The sequence below is a fragment of the Xyrauchen texanus genome, chromosome 48 (assembly GCF_025860055.1).
Source record: "Xyrauchen texanus isolate HMW12.3.18 chromosome 48, RBS_HiC_50CHRs, whole genome shotgun sequence".
Lineage (NCBI taxonomy): Eukaryota > Metazoa > Chordata > Actinopteri > Cypriniformes > Catostomidae > Xyrauchen > Xyrauchen texanus.
Window position 1 is genome coordinate 1,875,978 of NC_068323.1, and position 23,351 is coordinate 1,899,328.

Here is a 23,351-nt window from a genome sequence, read left to right on the forward strand (position 1 = left end):
CAAACTTCAAAATAATTTTGAGCATATTGGGTGTTTATTAGGTGCTGTTTGGTGGACTATTTACTCAAGCTGTATGAATGAAAACAATTTCCTTTGCCCAGCATATATATACAGCCCTGTATATAGACTTCCATATGTTTATTTGTTCTGTAAAAGATTGTTGATCCAAGATGGCGGCATAGTAGCACGTAGCGGCCACTCCGGATCCAAAATGGTGCTATTTTTGTTACTTAGCCCGACATTTACGGCACGTGGACATCGGAGCAACCGGTGTTCATGTTTACCATCGCCAGACACTGCTCAAATATAAGACTCATGCAACAACCAAGCTGCATGATGATCTGCAGGAGAAGCTACGCAAACTCGGCTTGCTGCGGAGACCAGGCCTCCAGTTCTCGGCATTGCCTGATGCCGGTGGCTGGGGGAGAGGACATCGTAAGCGGTGTGCGAGGAAGCACGGCAAGAGGGCGGGGGTCCATGCTAGGCTATAAACAAAACCTAGCCTGCCGGCTCTCCCATCTATCCTGCTCTCAAATGTTTGCTCCCTGGACAATAAACTGGACTACATCCAACTCCAGGATGCTATGCAACGTGAGTTTAGAGACTGCTGCGTCTTTGTTTTCACGGAGACGTGGCTCAGCGACAGAGTTCCAGATGCCGCCATTCAGCTAGACGGGCTCGCCTCGTTTCGTGCCGACAGAAATGCAGCTCTGTGCAGCAAGACTCGAGGTGGTGACTTGTATTTCACTGTCAGCATTGGTGTACCTGCTTTTCATAGACCAATGTGGATAAATCACCAAAGTGTTGTGATTAGATTTAATACAAAGACTAAAGAAAATAATACAAATAAATGTATTTTATGCACAAACAAACAATAAAAAAACTGAATACTACAAATAATTAAGAAAACCAATATTAAAAGTAAAACACACAATGCTATATGGATCACTTGTCGTAGCAGTTTAAGAAATGTGTTCACATTAAACAGCCCGACCCCTCGACGTGCAGGTTTCTTGAGTCACTTGTCAGAGTGCAGTGACACTCACTTATGTTGACCATAACATTTTTACACTTACAACCAACCTTTAAATATGAGATATCTTTTTATAAACAGAATTATTAAGTCTATTTTTATATCTGCTGCAAAATGTGAAATGAAAATAATATTTTCCTACCTTGAAGATCGAAAGGATATTTCCTTTGAAATCCTGGCGCCGTCTGTGAATCTTCAAGCATGAGTCTGATGTATCACACTGAACCCTGTTAGCAAAATACATTATAAACTGTTATCAGTAAATACAAATTTAATACAACATTTCCATACATAATATTTGACTTTTAACACAGAAAAAAAAAACAAGAAAAAACAGCAGTTTAGTAAATATTGTTCACGTTTACATGCAATCAAATAATCAGTTTATAATCTGACTGACAGCTCAAATAGCAAAAATGATCCAACTGAGCTGAATCTGAATTAAATTTCCATCAGACTGAAAGCAGTGGTGTAGACCTAAAATAATCGGATTAAAAGAAAAATATTAGCCATGTAAACATTTGAATCCGATAACTTTCTCAATCATATTCTAAAATACCTTGCGCTCATGCGTAGAGATGTGGTGCAAATGTATGTTTATACATGATATTCTTTGCAGGAATCTAATATAAACAAAGCATTGACAAAACGCATTATTAAGGGCTCATGCTGAATATTCTGCAGAGCACACGTGTTCTTTCATGATATCACATAAATCATCAGGTGTGGTTACGGCATTCGGTGCAGCATTGCTTTATAACTGTCTCAAGCATTTCTTCTTAAACCCAGCTCTATTAAATTAAGGGAGGTTTCCTCTAGCAATAGATTATGTCATAAATCATGCAAAAGAGTCTTTGAAATGAGCATGAAATCCAGAAAATAGAATTGCATTAGATAACAAAACCAATCAAATTTGTATATGACAGCTGAAATATGTACAACAGTAGTAGTGCATGTCATTAACACTAATGAGCAAATTGACTAGCATGAACAGTAAATATAAACCAACAACATGAAAGCAGTAGTTCAGAAACACCGCAGTCACTTTAGCTCAATGCACTGGAAAAGTCACAACAATTTCAGGTAAAAAACAAACAACACCACACAGCCCTTGACTGTCTGACGTCCTTTGTGAACATCGGACTGATCTCAGGGCAGATGAGAGGAGATGGCGGAAATCTAACAATCCAGCAGAAGTAAGTATCAGTCTCTGCTTTCAACTTTATATGTTAACATTAAATCTGCAAAAAACATCCTATTACAAAAACAGGATCAACACCACCACAGACACTCGCAGCTTGTTTAGAACATTCAACACACTTATTTGCCCTCCCCGCCACCACCTGACAAATCACTGACAGCAGATATCTTCGCCACATTTTTGTCCGCGACCCAGTCCAAATAGACTAGTTGAGAAACACTGCTTTAACTCACAGTAACTTCTCTCTGACATTTTCTCCCCTGCATTTGTGTGTGTGTGTGTGTGTGTGATGCAAGTTGACGAGTCTGACAGGCAGACAAAAGGAAAGGAGATGCACACGCGCATGTGAGATTCTCTGTCCAGTTGCATTTTTTTCTCAATACTGTTGATAAGCAAATGTACATGTTATGATAACCATCAATTTTAAAACCGTGGTATACCGTGAAACCGGTATACTGCTGCAATCCTAATTGCAACTTAACCCAGCCAAAACCAAACTCCTGGTCTTTCCAGCCAACCCTGCTGTTGAACACAACATCACCGTGCAGCTGGGTGCAACTACAGTAATTAATTAATTAATACAGTAATACAGCCTTCCAAAACGGTCAGAAATCTAGGGTAACCATCGATAACAATCTAAATTTCACAGACCACATCTCAAAGACAGCATGATCATGTAGATTTAGACTCTACAATATCAGGAAGATAAGACCCTTCTTATCTGAACATGCCACACAACTGCTTGTTCAGTCACTTGTCATAACTAGACTGGACTACTGTAACGGTCTCATTGCAGGCCGTCCTTCATGTGCAATTAGACCCCTGCAAATGATCCACAATGCAGCAGCATGTCTGGTCTTTAATGAACCAAAGAGAAAACATGTTGTACCCCTCTTTGTCTCTCTCCACTGGCTGCCTGTTGATGCACAGATAAAATTCAAGACTCTTATGCTGGCATACAGAACAATCACTGGGTCTGCTCCAGCATACCTAAAATAATTTCTGCAGAACTACACACCCACTAGAAGCCGGTGGTCGGCTAAGGAACGTCACCTTGTTGTACCAACACAAAGAGGCACCAAACTTTTTCCCGGACTTTCGGCTTCCTCATACTGAGTTGGTGGAATGACCTTCCCAACTCCAACCGTCAAGCTGACTCACTCCCGGTCTTCAAAAAACGACTTAAAACACATCTTTTCCATAAGCACTTAACCAGTCACAAAAAAACTAAAAAATAAATAAATATAGTGAAACTTTGTAATATAGCACTTTTGTACCACTGTCTCCTGATGATTTGCTTATGTTCTCCTCTTTTGTAAGTCGCTTTGGATAAAAGCGTCTGTCAAATTAATAAATGTAAATAAAAGTAAATGTATTGTGCAATGTATCATAAACAATATATAATATATAATATATATATATATATATTCAATAGATACCAGTACTTATTCATTAGATACTAGTACTTATTCATTAGATACCCATACTTATTCATTAGATACCCGTACTTATTCATTAGATACAAGTACTTATTCATTAGATACCAGTACTTATTCATTAGATACCCGTACTTATTCATTAGATACCCGTACTTATTCATTAGATACCAGTACTTATTCATTAGATACTAGTACTTATTCATTAGATACTAGTACTTATTCATTAGATACCAGTACTTATTCATTAGATACTAGTACTTATTCATTAGATACCAGTACTTATTCATTAGATACTAGTACTTATTCATTAGATACTAGTACTTATTCATTAGATACTAGTACTTATTCATTAGATACAAGTACTTATTCATTAGATACTAGTACTTATTCATTAGATACTAGTACTTATTCATTAGATACCAGTACTTATTCATTAGATACTAGTACTTATTAATTAGATACCAGTACTTATTCATTAGATACTAGTACTTATTCTTTAGATACCAGTACTTATTCAATAGATACTAGTACTTATTCAATAGATACTAGTACTTGTTCATTAGATACCAGTACTTATTCAATAGATACCAGTACTGATTCAATAGATACCAGTACTTATTCATTAGATACTAGTACTTATTCAATAGATACTAGTACTTATTCATTAGATACCAGTACTTATTCATTAGATACTAGTACTTATTCAATAGATACTAGTACTTATTCAATAGATACTAGTACTTATTCTTTATATACCAGTACTTATTCTTTATATACCAGTACTTATTCTTTATATACCAGTACTTATTCAATAGATACCAGTACTTATTCATTAGATACCAGTACTTATTCATTAGAAACCATTACTTATTCAATAGATACCAGTACTTATTCATTAGATACCAGTACTTATTCATTAGAAACCATTACTTATTCATTAGATACAAGTACTTATTCAATAGATACTAGTACTTATTCATTAGATACCAGTACTTATTCAATAGATACCAGTACTTATTCTTTAGATACCAGTACTTATTCATTACTTATTCATTAGATACAAGTACTTATTCATTAGATACTAGTACTTATTCTTTATATACCAGTACTTATTCTTTATATACCAGTACTTATTCATTAGAAACCATTACTTATTCATTAGATACAAGTACTTATTCATTAGATACTAGTACTTATTCTTTAGATACCAGTACTTATTCAATAGATACCAGTACTTATTCATTAGATACCAGTACTTATTCATTAGATACTAGTACTTATTCAATAGATACCAGTACTTATTCATTAGATACAAGTACTTATTCATTAGATACTATAACTTATTCTTTAGATACCAGTACTTATTCATTAGATACTAGTACTTATTCATTAGATACCAGTACTTATTCATTAGATACTAGTACTTATTCATTAGATACTAGAATGTTCTGTGGACTGATGAGTTGAAAGTGGAACTGTTTGGGGTCCTGTTACATCTGGCGTAAATCAAACACAGAATTCCACAAAAATACCATAATACCTACGGTCAAGCATGGTGGTGGTAGTGTGATGGTGTGGGGATACGTTGCTGCTTCAGGGCGACTTGCAATAATTGAGGGAAACATGAATTCTGCTCTCTACAAGAACATCTAAAGGAGAACATCTGGTCATCAGTCCATGTGTTGAAGCTCAAGTGCAACTGGATTATGCAGCAAGACAATAATCCAAAGCATAGGAGTAAGTCCACCTCTGAATGGCTCAAAAGAAGCTAAATTTTTTTTGGAGAGGCCTAGACAAAGTCCTGACTTGAACCCAATTGAGATGCTGTGGCAGGACCTTTAACGGGCAGTTCATGTTAAAAAACCCTCCAATGTTGCTGAACAAAATCAATTCTGCAAAAATAGATTTTTTTTACAAAGCAGCCAGAGGAAATGTGATTGTGATGTCACCCCCTCTGTTTAACTGTATTATTTATTTATTTATTTACAGTAGTTTAGTTCTTTTTAGAGGATTCAAGTGTGAACACCCTTTCTAGAACAGTTTTTTCCATCAGAATGGTCGGCAGTAAATCATTGGGCAAAAGCATGGTGTTACGATTCCTGGTTGTCTGCCCCGTGTTTCTCGTGTCACTGTTATAAATTACAATTCCCATGATTCCTGGCCCACAACCAGCACCGTGTTATTGTTCTCACCTGATTGTCATTTTGTCATCATCGTGTCCCTGTATTTAAACCCTGGTTCTTTGTTCAGTCTCGGTCGATCGTTGTTTGTGGATGTTTGGAAGTGGATGTCTTGCCTAGTTTACCCTGTTCATGTACCCTTTTTATGTTTTCATGTTTTCATTTCATTTTTCCCCATCGAGGACGTTTCCTTTGTTCCTGTCTGATTTGTTTTCACTTTGATTAATAAAACCGCATTTAGATCCGCACTCCTCGTCTGCCTCCTACTAACGTTACAGAACGATCGACCGATAATGGATCTAGCGGTTCTTCAAGCTAACTGTCATCTGCTTAGCCTCATGCTAGGGGACCGTCCTGTGGAGGACCACATTCGCGATTTCCTCGAGCTGGCGAATGTCGCGGACTTCCCGGACTCCTCCCTGTGTAACCCGCACACACACACACAAGATGAGACAGTCACAATGTCGGATGAAACTGCTTTTATTTAATAGCAGTGCAGGCAAAAGTACAAACAGGGCAAATCCAGAGAAGAGTTGTCGAGGGAAGCGTAGGGTCAAAAGCCGGGGAATTAAAGTATAGAAAAGGGGCAAATCCGGGAGAGAGTGGTCAACGAGAGCGGGAGGTCGAAGCCGGGAATCAGACACAACTAGATGGGAATAGCGGGAGCAAAAAGACAGGGGAACTAGGGGAACACTGGAGCTAGCAAGCTAAGGGGTAAACTAGAGGAGTACAAAACTAGACGAGACTAGCGGGGGGCAAAGATACGGGAAACTAAACACAATAACCAACAGGAGTGAGATGAATTTGCTGTGGTATTTATAGAGGCGAGTGCAGGTGTAAACAATGATGTGGTGATTGAGACGAATGCAGGTGTACATAATGTTCTGGCGATTGGGAGTGGGCATGTGAGCCCGAGGGGGGAGATAGTGTACGAGCATGTGAGCTCGTAGGAGCAAAAACGAGCGTGCAAGCTCGAGCGAGGAAAACGGGCGTGGAAGCCCGAGGGAGCAAAACGAGCGAGGAAGCTCGAGGGGGCGGAGCGAGGGAGCGGTGTTCGTGACACCCTGGTGGTTTTCTTCAGGGCTAACCTGAACAGTTCGCTCAAGGAGCGGTTGCCACCGGAGCTCCTTGAATTTGTGGAGGAGACTCTGCTTGCCTGCGGCTCGCCGTTCACTGTGGGCGTCGTTGAGGAGGACCCTGCCTCTCCTCCCACAGTGGTTACCCCCCCAGTCATCCATGGCTCCTCCCTTCATGCCTGCCAGCGAGCCAACCCCCACGCCTGCCTTGGTCAACGAGCCAGCGCTGCCAGCCTCGTCCACCCGGAAGAGGAGGAGAGGAAAGGCTTCCGCTCCCCAGTTCACGCCTGCCACGGTCAGCGAGCCAGAGCCCACGCCAGCCACGGTCAGCGAGCCAGAGCCCTCGCCAGGCACGGTCAGCGAGCCAGAGCCCATGCCAGCCACGGTCAGCGAGCCTGAGCCCACGCCTGCCAAGGTCAGCGAGCCTGAGCCCACGCCTGCCACGGTCAGCGAGCCAGAGCCCACGCCTGCCACGGTCAGCGAGCCAGTGTTATCAGCCTCGTCCGTCCGGAGGAGGAGGAGGAGGAGAAGAGGAAAGGCTCCTGCTCTCCAGCCTCCGCCTTCCATGGCTCTGTCCCCAGAACCTCCCATGGCTATGCCTTCTATGTTCAGCGAACCAGAGCTCACGCATACCACGGTCAACAAGCCAGTGCCTGTCCAAATATGAATTAATTGTGAATTCAAATAAGGCTACTACTTTTGAAATTGATCTCAGGAAAATGATGATAAATCAAAAGCTAAATTAATTGTAATGTTTTCAATACTATGATAAATATTTGACAAACCCACTGTGAATAAGTGTGGGCTGCAAGTCTATGCTTTCTAACACAGTCTACATTAGACAAACAATAAGAAACACATGAAATACCTTTTGGTAGCCGAAGGTTTTTTCTCACTGAAGTTCGGTACTCCACCTTTTGAATGGTCACTCTTCAGAGACACAGAACTGAATACAAGTGAACCTGGTCTTTAATGACACAAAAAGCAGAGAAAAAAAAATTACTACAGAAAGTAGTGTGCATCAATCTCATTTGAAGAGATTCAGTGTTGCAAATGCTATTTATCATGATATCAAGCTCGATTGCACTTCCTCATGCTTTACGCATGAATACAGCCCATGAACATAAACAGAGCATGTGTACAGCAAACTGCTTATGCGTTGAATGTGAGGGAGTGTAAACAAGCTTCAAATCATGATCACTCCCAGGAGACTGCACATTTCAAGATTTATAGTGAAAAAGGAGTTATACTTTGGTCTGTTTCTTACCCAAAACAGATCATAATGCTTTAGAAGAAATTCAATAAATTATTCAAGATTACCATTATGTTCTTATTGAAACTTGAATGTTTTGGGCCCCACCGACATGCATTACACAATGATCAGCCACAACATTAAAAATCACCTATTGTGTAGGTTCCCCCCATGCCACGAAAACAGCGACAACCCACATCTCAGAATAGCATTTAGAGATGATATTCTTCTCACCACAGTTGTACAGAGTGGTTATCTGAGTTACCGTAGACTTTGTCAGTTTGAACTAGTCTGGCCATTCTCTGTTGACCTCTCATCAACAAGACATTTCTGTCCACAGAACTGCCCCTGCTGGATGTTTTTTTTATTTTGGCAGCATTTGGAGTAAATTCTAGAGGCGTTAAAATCCCAGGAGATCAGCAGTTACAGAAATACTCAAACAAGCCTGTGTGGCACCAAAAATCATCCATAAATGTATCTAATCAGCAAATCATGTGGCAGCAGTGCAGTGCATAAAATCATGCCGATATGGGTCAGGAGCTTCAGTTAATGTTCACATCAACCATCAGAAAGGGGTAAAAATGTGATCTCAGTGATTTGGACTGTGACATGATTGTTGGTGCCAGGTGGGCTGGTTTGAGTATTTCTGTAACTGCTGATCTCCTGGGATTTTCACACACAACAGTCTAGATTTGATTCAGAATGGTGCCAAAAACAAACAAAAAAAAAAACATCCAGTGAGGGGCACTGGCTCATTAAACATACAATTGACTGTTTGAGGAATCTAAGTGCCTTTTTCATTTTTGTGCTGGTTTCACCAAGTAGCTTGAATTTGTTTTGTGTAGTATAATTTCTTCAGGACAGCTTGTGAATAAATCTTCTAGTTTTGGGTGCTTGTGCCTCCTGTTGGCTGGAGTTGGTTGTGGAAAATTTTTTACAGGACAGTTTGATTACCCAAAGAACTGAACAGCCCTTTTTTTGTGCTGGTTCCGCTAGCACCTGGAGCTTGTTTTGTGGAGGAACAAACCTTTGAGACAGTTAAGTGGATGAATCTACGTGTTTTTTGTGCGTGTGTCTATTTCGCTTACTGGCTGGAATCTGTTTTATAGATTATCTTCTGTTGTCTAATTCTGTTTTACAAATGTTTGTACACAAACACTGGACTTGAGCAATCCTGTGGCAAAGTTGCTGCTGGGAATCTCACAAGCATACATGGACGCAGGATAATGCATACTTAAGAAATATGATATAGTGTTTCTTCAAGAAATGCATATTTCCCTGCAGGAAGCTGAAAATTTTGGGAAGATATGGGGTGTACATTTGTTCTTAAATGCTGGCTCAAGTAAGAGCAGGGTAGTCATTATATTGATAAGTAAGCATCTACAATTCAAATGTCTCAAACAGATTAAAGATAAATTAGGAAGAGTCATTATTGTTTTAGCAGAAATTCAGGAGCAAATGTTGATTTTGTCTAATATTTACGCACCTAACATTGATAATCAGGGATTTTTTATAGATCTTGAAGGGATGTTGCAAGCCGCTGGCACACCTCATGATATAATATTGGGAGCAGACTTGAATCTTTTGATGGACTCAGTCCTTGATCATAGTGAAGCAAAAGAGTGCAAGCCCCCTAAAGCAACATGGACAGTTCACAGGATGTGTAAAAATCTTGGTCTTGCACCCATCTGGTGAGGACTATACATTTTTTCATCAGTCCAAAAGATTTATTATAGAATAGATTGTTTCATATCTAAGTCCCTCATATAATATTTTGTTGATTGTTCAATTGGAAACATCTTAGTCTCAGATCACACCCTTGTGAGGTGTGCTACATATGGAGAAAAATAAATCATATAGTTGGTGCTTTAATGTATCCCTTTTGAAAAATCCTGAATTTCAACAAATGTTAAAGGCTGAAATCAATGTTTATATGGAGATCAACTGGTCCTCAGTATCCTCTATGTTTGTGCCTTGGGAGGCATTTTAGGTGGTGCTTAGGGGTCAGATCATACAGTATGCCTCATTCATCCAAAAATCGAAAGAACGAGAACTTGTGGAGTTGGAAGGGAATAATAAAAGTGCAGAGGCAGAGCTGAAGCACCAAATGTTCTCTGATGTATGAACTCGGGCTCCCAGCCTTCGCAGCACACACACACACACCAACAGTCAGGCATTTGAGATGAGCCACGAGGTCGCCCAGCCTCCTCCCCTGTCGCTGACCTGCCTTATTGTGGGTATGCGGAGGGATGTAAGTGCTTTGACGTTTCCCTCAGCACAGCCACGAGTCTCCTTGCAAGGCTCCTCGACGTGGCATTTCCTTCTCCCCGAAGCGAGGCACCATCCGCAAGTACGTCAAATGCGATCGTCCCCTTGGTGCCCATCGTTCGGAGTTTGGAGGCATGTGATTGGAGGTTTGTGATTCAGTTTGCCAGGTGCCCGCCCGGGTTCAGCAACATCCGTTTCGCCTCAGTGAGGGGTGAGAAACAGCTGCCCTGTGTGAATGATGCGATAGAGCCTGTCCCTCCAGCAGAGATGAAGAAGGGATTCTATAGCCCCTACTTTATCTTGCCAAAGAAAGGCGGTGGTTTGCAAGTCAATCTTGGACCTGCGAGTGCTGAACCGAACCCTGCACAGACTCCCGTTCAAGATGCTGACTCAGAAGCGCATTCTGTCATCTGTCCAGCATCATTAATGATTCACAGCGGTAGACCTGAACCCATGTGTTGGTCCAGATGGACAACATGGCGGCAGTAGCGTATATAAACCACCAAGGCGATTTACTCTCGCGTCGCATGTCACAACTCGCCCTCCATATCCTCCTCTGTAGTCAGCAGCGACAGAAGTTGTTATGGGCCACTCACATCCCGGGCGACCTCAACCGCACAGCGGACACGCTGTCACAGCAGGTGATGCTCAGGGGAGAGTGGAGACTCCACCTCCAGGTGTTCCAGCTGATTTGGAGTCGATACGGCGAAGCGCAGGTAGACCAGTTTCCTTCCCGGGAATCCTACCACTGCCCACTCTGGTATGCCATGGCCGAGGCTCCCCTTGGCACAGACGCGCTGGCACACATCTGGCCCCGGGGGATGTGCATGTATGCATTCCCCCAGTGAGCCTGCTTGTACATACTTTGTGCAAGTCAGGGAGGACGAGGAACAGGTCATCCTGGTGGCCCACCCAGACTTGGTTCTCGGAGCTCAAGCTCCTTGTGAAAGCCCCTCCCTTGTGAGTTCCCCTTAGGGTGGACATCCTCTCTCAGGGATGGCACCCATCTGGCACCCATTCCCAGACCTCTGGAATCTCCATCTCTGGCCCCTGGCTGGTACATGGAAGACCTAAGTGGCCTAACACCGGTGGTGGTGGACACTATCACTCAGACCAGGGCTCACTCTTTGAGGTAGCTGTATGCCTTGAAGTGGCATTTGTTCATGAATTAGTGTTCTTCCAAAGGTGAAGACCCCCATAGATATGCAGTCGGGTCGGTGCTTTCCTACCTGCAGGAGAGGCTGGAGGGGCGGCTTTCCCCCTCCACATTGAAGGTGTTGTGGCCGCTATAGCCACACACCACGGCGCGGTGGACATTATGTCCCTGGATAAGCACGACCTGAATCCTCCTAGGCCAAGCCTCATTATTTTTTGGGATCTCTCCGTGGTCCTGCTGGGTCTGTGGAGAGCCCCGTTTGAGCTCTATAGTAATTTGAGTTAAAGACTCTCTCGTTGAAGACGGCCCACCTGACTGCGCTCACGTTCATCAAGAGGGCTGGGATCTACAGGCATTTTCTGTCAGCGACATCTGCCTGGAGTTCGGTCCAGCATGTTCTCGCGTGGTCTTGAGACGCCGACCGTGCCCAAGGTTCCCACAACCCTTTTTAGGCAACAGGTGGTGAGCCTGCAAGCGCTGCCCTGGGAGGAGGCATACCCAGCCTTGTCATTGCTGTGTCCGGTGTGCACTTTGCTTATCTACATGGACCATACGGACAGCTTTAGATGCTTTGAGCAGCTTTTTGGTGGACAGTGGAAAGGGAAGACTGTCTCCAAACAGAGCACTGCCCACTGGATCATGGATGCCATTGCAGGCCGAGGGCGTACCATCTCCTTTGGGACTACGAGCACACTCCACTACGAGTGTGGCATCCTCCTGGGTACTAGCCAACGGCGCCTCTCTAGCAGACATCTGTAGAGCAGCGGGCTGGGCAACACCCAATACCTTTGTGAGATTTTATAATCTCATTTTGAGCCAGTTTTTCCCGTGTGTTGACAGGTACAAACAGGTAAGTGTGCAGGCAGCTCCCTGAGGGGAAGACGTGCACTTTTCCCCCATACAAATATTTACATGCTGAAGACCAGACCCGTTGCTGGATTCTGGGCCATCTGTAGTGGCTTATGTTAAGCAACAATCAGTCATTTTGTCCTTATGGGGTGGTTAGGTGTGGGGTTATCAGAGATGTAACATGCCATCATAAAAGACAGATAGGGGGAAGAAATAATTTATATAAATGGCAAACGAGCATCTTTGATCGACTGCATAGAAAACAAATGTAGAAAGTCTCAAACAAAACTCTGAATATCTTTAAAAGGTTTGATTTCATTAACTGGCAAACTTGGGCAAATTATGTGATTATTTTGTACTCAAAAGTGTTCATTGCATCAATGCAGAAATTTGTGAACACTAATCGGCTTCCAGATGGACTGATCACAGAAATTCCATTGAACTAGCCAATCAGATTTGCACTGAGTTGATCAAGAAAGCGTTATCCAGTTTTGTGTGCCATTTGCATCAGATGTAGAACATGGACTGTGGGTGTGTCGTCTGAGGCTTGGACTAGTGTTAGTGTAGTTGAACCAAGATGAGTGGAGGTTGTGATCAACAGACGGGTTGGCTGAAATCACAAGGATTTCAGTCTTGGCAAGGTTTAGCTGAAGGTAGTTTACCTTCATCCAGGCCTGAGATCTCAAAGTAATTAGCATCTTCATTAGAGATGTGAATCTTTACTTGTCTCACAATTCGATTACGATTTGATTATAAAACGATTCTCGATGCATTTTCTTCAAACATTTATCATCAGGTGTGCACACTGTCCTGACAAGCGAGTGACCGGCAATGACCAGCAATAACGTAAAAGCCAATGAAATGAAGAGTGCACAAGAGTAGAGAAAGGCATTGGGGAAAAAAAAAATCAAATGAAAATATCACCAACATCTTCCGAACCGCTGCCGCATAATTCTTTTCTTCTGTATTTTCCCCCTTTGTGTGCAAATCAGTGAAATAATGGGTGTGAGCTCATCTTTCATGTTGTTTGTTGGCTTATCACAAATAAACTCTCCCGTTGCTATGTGTGTGGTTTTGTGAAAGAATTTCGAGATCGTAGATTCATTCGGGCATGTGTTTGATACAGCTGGTCTGCAAACAGTCGTGTTTGTGCACTTGACTTTAGTGTATTCACTTAACTCGCGTCTTTGTTTCTACATCTGTCTTTGGCACGCACCAATGCATTACCATGATTAAACTGATCGATTCAGAATCGTTAGAGTACGAATCGCGATGCATTGCTGAATCGATTTTATCCCCCACCTCTAATCTTCATACATAAGAGGTGGTTTGAGACACATTCCATTCTAAACTCGGTCAAGTATAAATGCATCTGGCAGTTCAAGCCACATATGCAAAATTTACTTCCCCAACGTCAACCAAACGTCAGCACTCAGCATAGGGAAAATATAAAACATTACAGCTGCTACAGAGTATTTGCATTGGGCTTGCGTAGTGCAATACAGAATATCGAATAAATAAAAATATGGATGCATGTTGTAGGAGAGACAGAATTTTATTGTCATTTCTGAGTGCAGCTGAAATGCATGGACATATCTGAACTATGACAAGCCCTTACGGCAAAAATACAATGTGCATGCGCAGGGCAAAGTCACTTGGAATCAAATAATAAACCACATCTTCAGGCATTAGCATAATCACAGAAGTGAACTCCTCTCATATAGCGTGGAACTTTAAGATCTAATTATATTAATTTTTCAGAAATGTGTGTAGTGTAAATGTGGCCAAGTGTAAATGGAATGTGCTTATTCAAATGGATAGAAATCCGATCAGTAAAAACATATGGGGACCAAGCGTAGACACCCATAGACAAACAAATTCTCCACAATAATCCAGTGTTTATTTCAGCCTTCCATAAACTTGTTTAAAGTAACACTACATTTTATCTGCTGACTGTGTAAACTGAGTTTCAAGGGTTTTTCTCTTTCCTCTCAACCACATCATCTGAATGACTTATTCTGGTAATGCTATTGGAATTTTTAATGATTGTAGTAAATTCTACAGGTGATAATTCAAAAGACAAGTAAATTGTAGTACTGATTTAAATTCTGACACACGCAGTGACTCAACGTAGCCTCCATGTTTGAGAAACTGTTAAGAAAATTACACATTTCAAAAAAGGAATTAACAGTGTGCATATTACAAATAATTAGAAATGCATGAAATACCTTTTGGTAGCTGATGGTGTTTCCTCACTGAAGTTCGGTACTCCACCTTTCGAATGATCACTCTTCAAAGACACAACACTGAGTGCAAAAAGGAAAAACAATTTACCTACAGCAGATACCCTCAGTCTCATTTGAAAATGTAGCAATGCAAATGGATAAATAAAGCTGCAAACAGCATTTACACCAATGGTTGGGAGATTAGGCTCTGCATGGGCCAAAGAATCAGAGAAAACATGGTTTCTAGGCTTTTGGTTCAATATCCGGATGGTGTGCAACCATTGAAACAATGACAAGATAAAAAAACTAAAAAATAAATGTTAATGTCATTTAATTAATGTTATGCTTTGATATTGATTCTACATCTCTTTTGTTGAAACGACATGAACATTTAAAAAATCTTTATTTATGTCAGTGAATCAACAATGATATCTGAGGTTGATTCTACATCACCTTTGCACCTTCATTTAATGTTGAATTTAATGCTATCAATGAAACAGTGTCTAACTCCATGCCGAGAAAAGAGATGCTCTGAACCGGGGAGAGCTTGCTCTTTTCCCAGGTTACCCGAAGCCCCAAACGGTGCATGAGCACTAGGTCCCTGTGTGCACACAGTAACTCTCGAGATTGTGCTAGTATCAGCTAGTCATCGAGGTAGTTTAGTATGCGTACGCCCACTTCCCTTAGCGGAGCAAGGGCAGCCTCCGCGACCTTCGTGAAGATGAGGGGAGACAGGGGAGGAAATTCCCAGATTGAATTAACTAATTAAGAAATCAGTATGAACATGAATTAGAGTAAAAATTTCACAAAACAGACATTAGGATATCCCAAAATATGGTAAAATTTACATTTGTATGCTTATTCATATACAAATATTTAAATATAAATTTTAACATCTGCTACATAGCTTGTGATAAATCTGTATATATTATGCACAGTTTGAATGTATTTTTGCAATCACTGGGATTGACGGTCATTTGTTGATGTTCCGTGCACTCCGAAGACGTCATTAAAGGAATATCGTATTCCATATTGAATATTGCATTATCCAACAACTTATCGCATATCGCATTTTTCCTCCATAACGTGCAGCCCTAATGTGTATCATTATTTTTTGTTTTTAAAAATGTAAATACATCAAGGAAGAAGTTTTTAACATAAAAAAGTAGCATGAGTCATTTTAGCAGCATGGTCACAAAACAAAGTGGAAGCCCCGCCCACCCAAAGTCTCAACGTATTTATAGTCATGGGTAATAGAAATCCCAAATCAGCTCCTGATGAAGATGTCTGTAATTGCAGCAGAATACTGGATGAGCCTGTATTTTCAGCAGAGTTGGATAGGGTTGTGTTTCCCAAAAGCACTGTAAGACTAATTAGATCATAGAAACCATTGGTCTCTACGATCAACTTAAGCTTACGATGCTTTTGGTAAATGGGGCCCAGAATAGTTGCAACAGATGCTATGCGAGTGCAGAATCAAAGAAGATGAAATCAAAGTGGTACATGTGTAAAATTGAATATGCTCGCTCTCTCAAGAGTCCATACTGAGTAACATCAATCACTGATGAATTTGAACAGAATGCTTTCCACTGTTTTAAAGGGATCTGCCATCTAAATATTGATAAAACAAGATGCACTTTTTAAGTGGCCTATGCTGGAATATTTCTTCAAAGTATTTACACACTATTTAAAATTAATGTATTTAACAACTGTAAGAGATAGAATCCAAGAACAAAAACAAAAGCCACATAGAAAATCCTGTTGACTGCTCTAATCGAAGCACTGCCCACTGTCAACAGTTGCACTTGCATAACTCGAGTCTGAAGGAATATAAAGACATCTTTATGGGTCTAAACTCCTGAAGAGAACATCCAGTGTTTCACAGCAGTCGTAGCAAGCATGTGTCAGTTATATGGAGTAAACTTTGACAAGCTCACATTGGAATGAAAGCAAACGCTGAGCTCTCAGATCAAATTGAAGTATTCCTAATAAGACACCCCTCCATCACTCTGCAAAACAAATGAATTCTCCCTTTGGGACGCCCTCTGATCAGTTCTGCACCACCAGCAGTGGCACTTGCATAAATCATGTCCCCAATCACAGTTTCTTTTGCTTCAATATAAACTGTCTTTTATTATCTGTGCAAGTTAAACAGTGACAAGTTAAACAAACTATTTCCTGCATCTCTCGATTGAACTTTGGACCCTAGAAAACTGATTATGTACATGAACTTTATTCCTGTGTGTTTATCTCTGCTGATCTACTGAAACTGTGTTACAAAGTGTTTCTCTCCTTCTCACCAACATCACATGATTGAATTACTCTCTCACTTTCTCTCTTTCTTACTTTCTTACTCTAGGTTTTTTTATTTTAAATGATTTCAGTAAATTCTCTTCATGATAAATCAAAGCAAAATAAATTGTATTTTCAGAGTTATTCACATATATCAAAGTGCAATCCCCATGTTCCTCACAAAATGGGTATTTCCCCTCGCATGTCAGTCTTTTTGGGCCAACTCCATCAGTTACACAATTAGTGTACCAAATATTCTGCATATACTGACAACTTCTGCATTTCCTTTCATTATTGAATACAAGGAAAGCAAAAGCTGGTAAATAATGTCCATAGAAACAATCTTTCACAATTTTTATCAAGAGTTTGCAAAAAGTGCCAAAGTGCACGAAACAAAATGTTTTTGATTTACACCATCATCAGCGTCTGAAGCAACACAGATATATCTGTTTATCAGAGTTTCAGACTGTTTTTAATGAATGAATGAAATAAAACTGCAGGATGGTTTCAACATGATTTTCAGATCTTTCCACTGAATTCTCAACACAGAGAGAAAATCTTAATTTTGAAAAAATCATATTTGGCATATAAAAAATGTATTAAGTTGTTAAAATAAATTATTAAGTTGTGTCTGGGGTTGCTAGGGTCCAAAAGATCTAATCAAAATAGGGCAAATTATCTCAAAATCCCAAACAATTTATACTTAAATGTTAAATAATGTATTTCATGATCAGAGTTTCCACTCTTTTCAAGGCAAAACATTTCACAAAATATGCAGCCACCGACAGTGACAAAATGTGTATTTGACTCTTATTCCCAATCTCGATCTTTATCATGTATTTATACATGTAGCAAAAACCTTGTTAGCAACACAGTCAAACTCTTCTATTATATTTACATTTTTCCAGAATTATTTTTTCTACTTTTTTGACTGGAAAATTGTATTCCAAATTCAGTTTTTTAGGATGTGTGGGAACACTAATGATGTTAACAATTGGAAACTTAAAAGAATAGATCGCCCAAAACAGAAAATTCTGACATAATTTATTCACACTCGTGCCATCCCAGATGTGTTTGACTTTCTTTCTTCAGAACACAAATTAAGATTTTTAGAAGAATGTTTCATTTGGTCCATTGAATGCAAGTGAATGAGTACCAAAATGTTTAAGCTCCAAAAATCACATAAAGGCAGAATAAAAGTAATCCATAAGTCTCTGTTGGTTACATTTATATCTTCTGAAGCAATATAATATGTGTGGGTAAAAAACCAGATCAATATTTATGTCATTTTCTCCAATAAATTCTCCTCCCTGCTCACTAGGTGGCGAAACGTATGAAGAATGAGTACTGCCAAAAGCAAAAGAAGAAGAATGTTAAAGTGTAGATTTATTGTAAGAAAGTACTTAAATATTGATCTGTTTCTCACCCTCACCTATCACATCACTTCTGATGACATGGATTAAACCACTGGAGTCTTAATGATTACTTTTATGCTGCCTTTATGTGCTTTTTGGAGATTCAAAAATGTGGTACTCATTCACTTGCATTGAATGGACCATGGGAGCTGAAATATTCTTCTAAACATCTTCATTTGTGTTCTGAAGATAGAAAGTCACACACATCTGGGCTGGCATGAGGATGAGTAAATGATGAGAGAATTTCATGAGAGAAAATAAAAATGCATTTTTGCGTGAACTGTCCCTTTAAGGTTTGTACACACACACAGTTGCAATGCAGTGAAGTTTATGTATCAGGTTTGATGTCTGAAATATTAACGCACTTTAATTACACACTTTGATCTCATACAAGATATCTTCATACACTTTGGTATCATGACATCATTGTACCCTAAAAAACAATCATGGTCTCACCTCTGTTTCTCTGGGAGACTCATCTTGCTTTCTTCACTCCTCTAACATTACTTCAGCAATGTGCTGCACTTTCTCTTTAGGTGTGACCTGGAGAAGACAATATGTTGCATAGTTAAATACATGATAGATCAATTCTAAAGATTGTTGAGTTAAGCAACAAGCAATTAAAACAAAAATAAAACAACTACAGTGTCATGTAGTGTAACCAAACTGAGTATGGATCATTACAGAGGGTGAAATAACATTCTTCTCACTTCACAAATCAATGCAGGAAATAAAGATGGTCAACACTGCGCTTAATGTTTGTCCTAGTTTCTTTTAAATATGTTGTACGATTACAATGAGAGCAAAAGAGCTCAAACGATCTCAACTTGAACACTGAAAGCATAGTATGACTGTTAAAAGCAAGTTTACCTGTTTAACCGGTGACGTATCTAAATCTTTGACTAGAGGTCACTGTTAAGTTTTCATGTGAGAACGCTTCTGGTGCTCGTGCTCTGTGAGCATCACCACGTACTGACAAGTGACGCAAACAAAAGGTGTGTTGAGGGGGCAGGGCGGTTTAATGAGAACAGATTTCTTCAGAAACAGTAGGGTCACCAGATCTGACAGTAGGTTAGAGGTTACCGAAATCGCTTACCCCTCTCACTCCTCTTTAATTTAAACAAAGTTGTCCAATGTTCATCAAACTCATTCAGGTGATGTCTAATCTCTTCAGTGTTGTCCTATAAAGATTTGTTCCTGTGGTATATGACCATGTTTAGATGGAGGTTCATCAGGAAACTGACATTGACAGCCCTCATTATGTTTTACAGCTGACATCAATGAGGAAGACTCTGGTAAATGAGCTTGAGTAATATAAAATAGGTCAGAAAGGTGCTCAACTCTTCAGATGTTGCCTCATTGCCAATGGCATTAAGTATAGAAGAACACTGTAGAGTATGGACGGAGAAACATGAACTCATTGATTCTGAATGCAATGCACACATTGTTGCGAAGGGTTATAAAACCCCCCACACATGTTACTCGCCCCACACCCCTCTCCTTAGATGAGAAAGGAATGTGAAAAGTTGAAAGACACAATGCGTTCCTACCATTTAAAACCCAGAAATGTCTTATTTTGAAGGAAATATGTTTATCCCCGTATGCTTGTGTATTTCTGATGTGACATCAAACTAGTTAAAATTGTTAGTTGTGTTAGTTAAACTCTGAGGGCTTATATAAAGAGTCTAAGAATATATCTTCACTTTTAAGTGTACCAAATACACGTTTCTTGGTATCAAATTAAATTACGACTTGCCCTAGCTGAATATAAATATAAGGTTACGTTAGAAATGTATTCTGCTATGTTTTTCCATCTTTTGAGTGCTTCAAGCCACGATCCTGACCCGGTCGTAAATTATGCAAATGACGAGCCTTGACAGGACAAAGGCAACCATTTCGCGCCCAAAACGGAGGAGCCTCATTGGGTCAGTCCTCCCAAAGGAGGTGTGACCTCCCTACTTTAAAAGTCAGGATCGAGGATTGAATCGCTCTCTTACCTCTTTTGTCCTGCTCTTGTCCTTTGTCTCTTCTCTCTCCAAGCTCTCTTGCTTTTCTTTCGTCAGACATGTCTTTTATTTTATTTGACGTTTATCTCAGTCTTTTATTTGTCTTCGGACAAAGCTCAACACTTTATGTTTCTGGAGCAGTCCGATACCCTCCGGGTGAAAGGACTCTCTCTCAGCAACAACAACACCCACTCCTAAGATGCTTTGAATTTCCCGCGAGCGATCCACACTCGGGAAGCACCAAGAGAAATCCTCCATCTCACGGACGCAACGAGGGCACAATAAACACGCAGTCTTGTTCAGCGACACAAAGGTCCATTGTGCAAGTATTATTTCATCTAAATTCAAATGCGTTAAAGTGTGTAACTTCCTGGATGGCTCTTAAGGTTTAACTGTTGTAACAAGTTTGCTCCCTGTAATCTCTTTATTTTCCTTCCTGTTTTACTTTGTTTATTCTATGTTAAATGTTTGTGATATATCCTAGTGTCTTTTATTAAACCCAATTATACGCTTGATTGTCTGTGTTTGTTGGTCATAAAGCAAAGCCTCTTTAATGTGCGATTTTAAGCTACGAGCTGATATTATCAAAGTAAGTTAACGTGCTTTTGATGAGTAAGCTTATAACTAAGAATAAACCTTCTGGAGAATTGATCAAGAGTATTTAGCAAAGCGGTTTGCTGGACGAACTGGTTAGTTGCGATACGGGTCAATTCCCTTAAGGTGTTCTGAAAATTAATATAGCCTGTCTGCATACGATGTATATTCCTAATTAATTGTAATTCGTTGTGTTTAATTATCTATATATATCTGAAGCAGACTCTTGGACTATATAAGCCCTTTTTGGGGCGATTTAGTATGTATTGTTATCTAGTTCAAACCGTATGATTAATCATTGATTACGATCATTAAAATTAATTGTACATTCCCCAAACCTGAACCGAGATACCCTACAACACTTTGTACCCTAATGGGGGCGCTTACGGCATCTACAATACTGCTGAAATTACTCAGCTGACTTTAATTTAAAATGTATATTGTACCTTTACAATATAAATTAAGTGCAATTAAAATTGTGTTGTTCAACTTCGTCAACCCCCAGCTGAGGGATCAGTAAATATTCTTGCTTCGGTGATTTTGCTTTTTTTCTCCCCGATTTGGAACGCCCAATTCACTTTATGTCCTCGTGGTGGCGTAGTGACTCGCCTCAATCCAGGTGGCAGAGGATTAATCTCAGTTGCCTCCGCGTCTGTGTAGCGTAGTAGCTGGCAAGATAACGTGAAGATGAAGAACCCAAGTGCAGTTTATTTTATTACATATGTCCCTAACTATAGACATGAACTAAACTAATCATAAAACATGAACAATTAACATGAACATAAACTTGACTTAGTATATACATGGCTTGGTATAAACATGGCATGACCAAAATACCTCCCTAGCAACTGGGCCAATTTGGTTGCTAAGGAGACCTGACTGGAGTCACTCAGCACGCCCTGGATTCAAACTCACGACTCCAGGTGTGATAGTCAGTGTCAATACTCGCTGAGATACACAGACCCTTGTGATTTTGCATTGTTAAATAAATTCATTTATTTAAAAAATTAAAAACTTAAACCAAAGACATTTCTAAATTCAAATTGCACTTCAAACGAAATTAAAAAGCAATTAAAATAATAATAATAAAAAACACAAAACATATATAACCACCTTTCAATTACCATCATGCAAGTATCCGTCTATGACAAGGAAATTACTAACACAAATAAAGATCTAAAAACAATTCTAAATGTAAACATAATATTTCTAATGATGATAATAATCACTGAGATATAGATAATGGAGAACCCTTTTCATACGTGTGTTTCACGAGACTGTATGCCTCAAAACAAACAGCTCATCAGACATGTACAAAGACTAACTTTCTGTCATCTGTTCTTAAATATATTATAGTGTTTCTTCAAGCACGTGTCTGTGTGTCTAACAGCATATCTTGTGTCATTCTGATTCTGAGACTCTAACCTCAAAAGTTAAACAAATACTTGTTAAAAGTCTTTAAACTATGACTGTTTTTCAAGTAAAATAACCAAAACAAGCACAATGTATAGTTGTACCAATTAATGTTAGGTATACATGCCAGATGTCTTTGAAAAAACTAACATGTATGAGGGAAAAATAATTCCACTCTTCCATGAACTCTTCACCCTGGAATATTCACATCATTTTCATTAATGAGTAATTTAGCAGAAACATTTATCCAAATGAATGAGTTTGGTGAACATTAAGACACATTTAGTAGAAATTAAAGAGAGGTAACAGATTTCAGTCATCTCTAATGTACTGAGAGATATAGTGACCCTGCTGTTTCCCCCTCAATGCGTCACGTGATGACTCTCACACGACAACTTACTGAACAGCGCCCTCTAGACGCACATTCAGAGAGGACACCGACTTCAGCACAACACCGGAAATATATTTTACTTTCGATTTCGCATGATCAAAAAACAACCACCAAAAATTAACGACATTAAGGAAAATAAATACATAAATAAATACATTTTGAATGATGTAAACCAAAATAAAAAGAACAGAAAGTGTTGGCAGTGGTTTATGAGTAATGAAGTTGTTGTTTCTTCATCGTCGTGGCCTAGACAAAAGAGACAAAATACTTTCGATTTCGCGTTTTTCAGAAAACACGCAAAAATGGAATATATATATATATATATATATATATATATATATATATATATATATATATATATATATATATATATATACACACACACACACTCTCAAACGCACTTAATTTTCAACAACAAATATTTTTCCCTTCAGTTGGTTTGCTCACGTATCTTCATCACCCTGACGTCCTTTTGAAGCGTGAACATTTTAGTCTCTGGAAGACATGAATGTCAGACATATATGATATTATATGTTGTTTGCTGATCTGCAATGTCTATAA

The 23,351-nt window shown here is 39.6% G+C and overlaps 1 protein-coding gene across 1 annotated transcript in view; it reads right to left on the reverse strand.

The window, feature by feature from the left end:
- LOC127640008 (NACHT, LRR and PYD domains-containing protein 3-like) overlaps positions 1–19,306 on the reverse strand; it is a 43,616-nt gene extending 24,310 nt beyond the window's left edge. The window contains exons 1-5 of the mRNA XM_052122381.1: positions 19,257–19,306; positions 18,843–18,929; positions 14,683–14,760; positions 7,798–7,896; positions 1,176–1,260 (exon numbers count right to left, since the gene is read on the reverse strand). Of these exons, the coding sequence (XP_051978341.1) occupies positions 1,176–1,260; positions 7,798–7,896; positions 14,683–14,760; positions 18,843–18,865 (285 nt within the window). The 5' untranslated portion in view covers positions 18,866–18,929; positions 19,257–19,306. The remainder of the gene's footprint in view (positions 1–1,175; positions 1,261–7,797; positions 7,897–14,682; positions 14,761–18,842; positions 18,930–19,256) is intronic.
- Positions 19,307–23,351: the final 4,045 nt, after the last annotated feature.